A 7,939-nucleotide genomic window follows, 5' to 3' on the forward strand; every position below is an offset into this window, starting at 1 on the left:
ACTATTACGTCTAGAGTTTGATCAAATATGCATCTGTAATACTACTAGTCATTTGACAATTCTGATATGATATCACACTCATCCTATACTGAATTCTATAATGGAAGCATGTATGTTGAGATGTGTTGAGAGGTGATTTCCCTTTGTGCATAGTGTGGTATGGAGAAGCTCACATGTATGCAGAATCCAACACCACACAGATGCACACAGTCTAATGCTGTCACCAATGCCTCATGGAGAAGAATCGAGACCCCAGCTGTACAGGGAGGGGTGACATACTACTGAGTTGAGAACTGTAGGGGTGTGACATGTCAACTCCTTGAGCTGGATAAATTACATATCTGAGGGACCTTGAAATACCTCTTGCTGCCCCTGGGTCCACCATCTCCATGGTTCCACCAGTAAGACATTTCAATATTTTTGAGACTATCCCAGAGTATTTATAAGTACAGTGGGTGGTGAAAGGTTGGAGTCAGGTTTTAAAAGTGGGTGGTGAAAGGGGTCAGATGGCTGAGCGGCTAGGGAGGCGGGCTATTAATCAGAAGGTTGTTAGTTCGATTCCCGGCCGTGCCAAATGATATTGTGTCCTTTGCCTCGGGGAGAATGTCCCTGTACTTACTGTAAGTCGCTCTGGATAAGACTGTCTGCTAAATGACTAAATGTAAAAGCATGCCCTCAAAGTGACTTGACTATGAGGGCTTCCTAGACCATCCCATTTCCAAGACCAATCGGGCCTTGGTTTGGGTTTCAAACCCATAACCACCTGTTCTGCAGCACAGCACGCTATCTGATGATAATTATTTAGAGGGACAAGTATCTTTAATCAAAGTGTCTACAATACCCTACTGAGTGGGGAATAATCCATGCCTTAGTGGGGAATAATAACACAATTACAAAACCTCTCATCAACTCCAATGACAATCAAAAGTACACCATTAAGAAATTGTGTTAATCTGAGGTATACTAGGATTTTGGTATTTATGAGACAAGTAGAACTGAAATGTATAATTAACTAATCAAATGCCAAGACTTCCCAAAGCTAGCCTTATAGTGAATAAGAGCTGTCTAAGAGCGTGTGAATCAGCCCAGTCAGGTGGAGTAAGCCCAATTAAAAAACAAATGGTCTTCAGGGCATTTGTTTTCCACCTTGGTTATTGGATTGTTATCCCAAAAAAATAGCAAACTGAGCCGAATGGAGGTAGGTCATTATTACATTTAAGCCAACAGGAAATGCAACATTTCTAAGGACTGAAGAACACTTGAGAAGAGTTCATTTGATACCAGGTTGACTATAAAGAATCTAGATCAGTTAGTTTGACAGCTTGATAAAACAATTCAAAAGCCAATACCCTTTCAAACGTTATGCCGTCACTAATAGGCCTACACAATAACTCGGTATATATCGGCTATTAAAACGGCAACCCACTAATCATTTTGTCTATTAGGCCTACTTTAAAAAGTGTGCCTTTAAACATTTAAACTTCTGAATAATTGACAAACAAGATTTAAACTCATGTATACAAATGTATACAAAACAGCCACCGTGCTCAACATGGAACATGTTTACATCGAAACATTTATTTTGCTTGACAATTCAGGTTGGGCAGTAAGGAACTATAAGTTTGACTCTGAATCCAACTTATACTCTTTGGGTCCCTTAACACAATGCAGCTCCCTTCATGGAGTGGTAGTTGCAGCCCACACCACTCAAACACGAAGAGCGCGGGGCGTTCGATTAAAAAATAACATGTTTTTAACTCCGTCCGACACGTTTCAATAGTTGTGAAGATTAGATGACTTACCTTGTCCCTGCCATTTCCTTCACATTGTAATCAACACAAATATCTTAGAATTAAGACTATTTCACTAGTTCACTCAAACTTGTCTGCTACTTTCCACGGTCGGTAAGGGCACTGAGCATGAGACAATTCTCCAGTAGTGAATCCGATATGGAGTCTCCGCCTCTGCACGTGAAATACGATGGGGGTCCCCGCCCGGTGCGGGCTGCACCCCCGCCCTTCCCTCCTGTTTATTACTCACTGGCCACTCACGGGACAAGTGACATTACGTTCCACTGACGATATTACCAGTATGTGCACAGTAATTAATATTGGCCTACAGGTTAGACTTTTTTGAGAAGTTAAAAAAAATGGAAATAGAAAGTATATTTTAAATAATCTCTTGAATCCCTCTTCTAATCTTAAATCTGTGGTTTGGTGGCTAGATAATCTTTGAGTGGCAGAGACACCTGCTGGCAAGTCCGACTTGTTGCATGTTACTCGACTAAAATACCAGCCAGATAAAAGTAGCAAAAACATGGATGTGGCAAATCAACACTTTATTCTCAATTACTGTCTAATTAGGCTAATATAATAAATCACCTAATACTGCTAAAAGAAAAGAAAAGGCTAAATGAGCAAATGAGAAAGCAACATTATTTCAATGACAAAAGATCACAATCTGCATTCTTATGCACAAATCCATTAATTTTACAGTTACTATTTTCACTAATAATTCGTAAGTGCTTTTCCAGAAGTAAGTTTTGACATATCCAAAAGACTAACAGAAAATAACATCTAAAAGGTAATAATGTCGTCTTAAATAATACCAGGTACAAGAGAGGTCTGCCTCCTTTCAGTATTATAAAAAATATTGTAAACATTTATATTAATTGCACAACATACATTCAAATACATACTATACAGCAAGTCTTTTTCCATATTGTTATCATAGCACCATGTATTGCAAGCTGAACAAACTAAGTTTACTGAATACCTACCAGGGCATGATCAATGCAAAGCAATAAAATATCATTCACTAATGTACCATAAGCATTCTGCCACTTGACTAATGTTAAGGAGTTTGGTTTGCAGACTCTCAGTGTGGGTGTTCGGGTGAGTAGTCCTGATAAGAGTCTGTGATAAAAACATTAGAATTAGCTTTTTGAGCCTTTTGACTGTCATGTCCCATCATCTCTCAACCATCTCTATAAGGTAAAACAATCATTACTGGCTCTCAAGCAACATTTATTTGAGCTATAATACAAAAATGCAGCAAACATCCAGAAGTTTGTGGTCCAAGGAAAATGATGTGATGACAAGAGTTTCTTAATGTTGTATGTCTGTACAGTAGGGTCAAAGTGTGAGTGATGACAGATATCCTTCTCCTGTGTGGTAGTAGAGCCTTAGGGTGAAACACCAGGAGATGATCCACAGCAGTTTGTAACAGCACCATTGACATTTCATCCACCTCACATTTCTTAATCTGTTTTCTTCCAGTTCAACAGGAAAAATAAAAAAGCTTACAGGCAATTTATATACAATGATGATCAAGAATTGACACTTAAAACCGCACAAAATCAAGAATCTACAAGAGTTGTTGGGACTGACAGAGGGAGGTGTTGCGTTACTAGATGAGAGACAGTCCTGTGAGTAAGCTTGATTGAGTGGAAGAGTGTTTATTCAGTATGAGGGGGGAAGAAGGCAACAATAATCCTTTTTTTGTGTTCCATAGACTTAAACATTTCCTCTGTTTGGAGAATATTTTGGTAACTATATCAGTCCAGGCCTTCTCCATGAACTCCTACAGTAATGGTTTATGAGGTTACATTCCAGTGAAATCCCCACATGATTCTCAGGTTCTTCAGCCTCCCTCGCAGATGATGGTAGAGCCAGTGTGGAGGACAGGTCCAGGTGTTTAACCCACCCATCCTTCCCAAATCTGCCCTCTGTGTGGGTCAAACAAATGGATAGAAGTGTTTACTTTAAGCAATTACTGGAATCTGTGGATCCAGTAGTTCTTTTCCTAAAGCCCAACTGAGAGACAAATACAGAACAAGGACAGAGACACTCATGACAAAGACAATTCTTAATCTGCATACAATGAGGGTACAGCTCAGTGGTTGAAGCACTTGACTGCATAGAGTTCAAGAGGTTGCAGGTCCCCCCCCCCCCGTAATGTTTGTCCCTTTTGAAAAAAACATCTGCTAAATGAAATGAATGCACACATGACAAACTTTGACATGAGGTTGTACTGATGCCTTGAAGGTACTGCACTTAAATATCACTACATTTGTTCTATGAAGCATAGAACAAGAAGCATGAACTATTTGGGGGAGAGTGCTAGAAGAAAACATGCCTCTGGCTCATTTGAAAGTGATAAGTAGAGCTCTACTGGAGGAGAGGAGGAGATTGGCTAAACTGAGAGGAACAAATGGGGGATGACAAACTCACACTGATTTGGAGGAGGGCTTCTTCACTTTTGGCCTCTTTCGACGATGAACTGGCCTAAAGCATGCACAGCACGTACATACGTGCATTGGCAAACGCATGTGCATGGACAACACACACACACACACACAGACATACACGCACACACGCACGCATATGCACAAATAAACAGCAGAGACAAGCAATTAGGCCTCAGTGCAAAGAGGGTGTCAGCAGCTGCAAGCATCAATAAACTGTAACAACCAAAGGCTTCTGGGAAACTGTTTGTAGAAAAGCATTTGGAAAAAGGCAAGAACAAAGGGCAAGACCATATGAGGTCAATCCAGGAAAACTTGGGTACCTGTATTCACTGAAGGAGTTTCGCTCTTTGCCTCCTGTAAAAACATAAATAAAATAGAGTTATGGAAACAAACAGATAATCAGGTGACGTTTGTGTTTGTGTCTGTGTCTTTGTCTGTCAGACTTACCCTTCTCTGCGTTGCACTGCTTGTGTCCTTTACAGCTGCGCAGGTCCATCAACTGCTGGTGCATGTGGTTCAGAGCATCGCGGTCCAGACTGCTGACAGCATTTATCAGCTGCAGAAATGCCATGAGGACAATGTGTCGATAAACAACAAGAGGCACTGCATCAGTGAAAAGGCTACATCATGGATAAGATTTTCACTGTTTTAGAGAAACCAAATAACTCATATTTAACAGTTCATATTTGTCTAGTATGTTGTATGTTAACTATTGGACAAGCAGCAGTCTCCATAAAAGAGCAACTAAGCTGTATAAGTTAAACACAATAATAAAACTCTTAAAATACATACCTGGTATGGGTCAGTGTTAAGATCAAAATACTCCAAGAAACCTGTGGCAAACTCGCAGAACAGGAAGTTGTGAGTGTCATTGATGGTCCTGAGACACCAGTAGGTGTTGTTGTTGGCACTTGTGCAAGCACAGAACGGCCCCACTAGCAAAAACAGAAACATTCAGGTGACGAATTACAAGCTTTACTCATACATGCAATAACTACATCATATCATTGCAAATAAAATCATGCTCCAAAACGTTCAGCAAGACAGGATTTCAAATGGTCTGCAGCGCCATACTTGTCCAGAAGGGGGCGGTCTGCCAGTGCTGGTTGTCGTGGGTGAAGCAGGTGAGGCCAGGCATGCTACAGGTGTCGTTGTTGCGTAGCCTCTTGAGTAGTTTACGAAGCTTCTTTCTGCGTTTCTGCTCCTTCATCAGCCACTGCTTCTTCTGCTTCGAGGGCATTCTGCTGAGCACACACAGCCATTACAGACACAGTTAGTGAAGGAAAAAACACATGAACCAGCAGAGCCTTCAGTACCCTTCACGCTCCTCCTTACTTGAGCGAATGGATGTGACCTGTGTTGAGTCTGAAAGACCCTTTGTTCTTGAACAGGTAACTGAAAGGAGAAAAAGAACATGTGAATGACAACATCTTTTGGCCAGCCAAGATAAGGAGCTTGATTTATTTGTGGAAAAGCCTTGTTTTGATAAATGTCAACATGTGCTCTACGGATAGTTTTTTGTGCATCCTGTATGTGCAGTTCAAATATGAGGTCATTTTCTTTGTGGTTGAGTTCAGACTCAGACCTGGGGTCGTTACACTGGCACTCCTCCGGCCGAACCTTCTTTAGATGACCTTTGACATCCCGCAGGTTCTTGATTTTGGTCTGCAAGGTTTCAATCTGATGCACAGAGAAAACACCCCAGGACAGTTGGAGTGGAAAACAACAGTGACAGACAGGTCAGGAACATGCCAGGGAGGAAGCGGTGGGGGCAGTACCTCGTGCTCGATGTGCAGCTTGTGATCCTTCCATGCCTGCAGGGACTTGTAGAGGCCTCCATCACACTTGACTGTGTCATTCATCAGAATGGAGCACCTGCAGAGTAAACAGACAGATGCTGTCAACATCCCCTGACTCTCTCTTTCTCTTTCTCTCTTTCTCTCTTTCTCTCTCTCTCTCACACACACACACACACACACACACCTGTAGGTGACTTTGAGAGAAGCAGGTGGTGTGAGGTTGTTGCTGGTGGTAGGTCTGGCTGTCACCTCCATGCCACTAAACTCCTCATCCTCCAGGTCTCCATTCCCAGCTCCAGTCTTCCTCTGCCTGTCCCAGCTGGAGTTCCTGGGGCCCACAGGCCGGTACCCCTCCTCAAGGTCCACAGCAAACAGATCTCCGTCCAGCTCAAAGGGGATGGAGCGAGCCCAGCGGTTCTTAGACTGACCTTTAGTGGACTTTCCTTCTGTCAGAATCACAACAGCAAAAAAGTGTGACTGCTGGTTGAAGTGATGTGTGTCTGCACTACCTTGTGTTGCCACTGGGTTGCACAACCACACCATTTCTGAAACAGAATGCATGACGAGTTCCTCACTCTTTTTGGTGAGCAGTTTCCTCCTCTTCACGGGTGTTGTCTTGATGCCCAGAGGGCCACAGTTACAAGAGTCAGAGTTGGACATGTGGCCGTAGCTCTTTGGCCCAGCAGCCATCAGAGCCTGCATGCGGGGGGCAAAGAGGCTGGCCATGCCCTTACACTTATACAGCCTCAGCTTCCCAGAAGGGTCCTCCACACACTGCCACTTCTACTCACACACACACACACACACACAGAAGGAAGGACGACATAACTCGGTAGATCAATACAAATGTGTGTGTGCATGTGTGTCTATGTGTGTGTGTGAAACTGTGACTAGCGCCTGGTCAACCAGTCTGGCCATGCAGTTGGTGTGTGTGTATCGTTGCTTGTGTGTGAGAGAGCCTGTGTACGTGTGAGCCTGTGTCTGCCATTCTGTCCACTGACCTGGCCAGGCTGTTCACAGGAGCTCTGGTAATCTGCTCTCTGACACAGGTCCTTCACCCGCTGGTACTTAGGCAGGAAATTCTCCTCCTGGGACACTTCTTTTCCATCAGACCTCTTATGGAGAGGCTTCCTGTGTGGACAGGATGTTGTCTCATGGGATTAAGGCTGCTACTATGATGGAAATACCAACATGTTCAACTGATGGCCAATGAAGGAGACTCACCCTCTCTCTAACAGGAATGAATCCCTCCACACTTTTCCCTTTTTGTTCAACTGGAACCTGAAAAAGAGCACGGAAGACATTGTAAACATCCTTCCTGTCGAGGTGAGTGTCCAGTTTCACCACAAAGAATAACCCGTTGTTAAGCATGAAGTCACCTGTTGCCAGGTCTGTCTGTGTCCAGGAGTTTGAGGATGGACTTGCCGTCCATGTCTGAGGGCACCTCTGCTCCAGCCATGTCCAGCAGTGTGGGCGCCAGGTCGATGTTCAACACCACATGAGGGTTTCTGCAGCAGACATACACAACCGATCAGCTGAAAATTCAACACCAGCAACATGTGAACTTTCAGTTACAACTGTGTCGCCACGTCATCGACAATGGAGCAGCGAATCGAAACGGCTAATCTACGGATGTTATTGGGTGCGGTCCCTCACATGGCTCCTGCCTCCACGTTGGGCCCTCGTACGTAGAAGGGGACTCTGATGTCGAACTCGTAAGGCATGGACTTGCCCTTGACCAGTCCAAACTGGCCAATGTGGTATCCGTGGTCGGAGGTGTAGATGATGTAGGTGTTGTCCATCTCTCCAGTCTCCAGCAGCATGTTATACACCTGAGGAGAACACACACAGCTGAAAAACCCTCCGCACAACAAGGGGTCCCTAGCACGTT

General features: G+C 43.6%; 2 protein-coding genes across 3 annotated transcripts in view; both read right to left on the bottom strand.

Annotated features, from left to right (window-relative positions):
- Positions 1-1,939, bottom strand: part of arhgap46a (Rho GTPase activating protein 46a) — a 28,485-nt gene extending 26,546 nt beyond the window's left edge. For both annotated transcript variants that reach the window (XM_047025006.1, XM_047025005.1), the window contains exon 1: positions 1,803-1,939. In XM_047025006.1, coding sequence (XP_046880962.1) covers positions 1,803-1,816 — 14 coding nt within the window. In that variant the 5' untranslated portion in view covers positions 1,817-1,939. The remainder of the gene's footprint in view (positions 1-1,802) is intronic.
- Positions 1,940-2,316: 377 nt separating this feature from the next.
- Positions 2,317-7,939, bottom strand: part of sulf2a (sulfatase 2a) — a 9,454-nt gene continuing 3,831 nt past the window's right edge. Inside the window, 15 exon segments of the mRNA XM_047026632.1 lie at positions 2,317-3,727; positions 4,233-4,286; positions 4,570-4,603; positions 4,697-4,805; positions 5,042-5,184; positions 5,324-5,493; positions 5,585-5,644; positions 5,835-5,929; positions 6,028-6,124; positions 6,233-6,494; positions 6,624-6,831; positions 7,050-7,179; positions 7,273-7,329; positions 7,428-7,556; positions 7,705-7,899. Coding sequence (XP_046882588.1) covers positions 3,697-3,727; positions 4,233-4,286; positions 4,570-4,603; positions 4,697-4,805; positions 5,042-5,184; positions 5,324-5,493; positions 5,585-5,644; positions 5,835-5,929; positions 6,028-6,124; positions 6,233-6,494; positions 6,624-6,831; positions 7,050-7,179; positions 7,273-7,329; positions 7,428-7,556; positions 7,705-7,899 — 1,774 coding nt within the window. The 3' untranslated portion in view covers positions 2,317-3,696.

This window comes from Hypomesus transpacificus, chromosome 9 (assembly GCF_021917145.1).
Source record: "Hypomesus transpacificus isolate Combined female chromosome 9, fHypTra1, whole genome shotgun sequence".
In the NCBI taxonomy this organism is placed as follows: Eukaryota; Metazoa; Chordata; class Actinopteri; order Osmeriformes; family Osmeridae; genus Hypomesus; species Hypomesus transpacificus.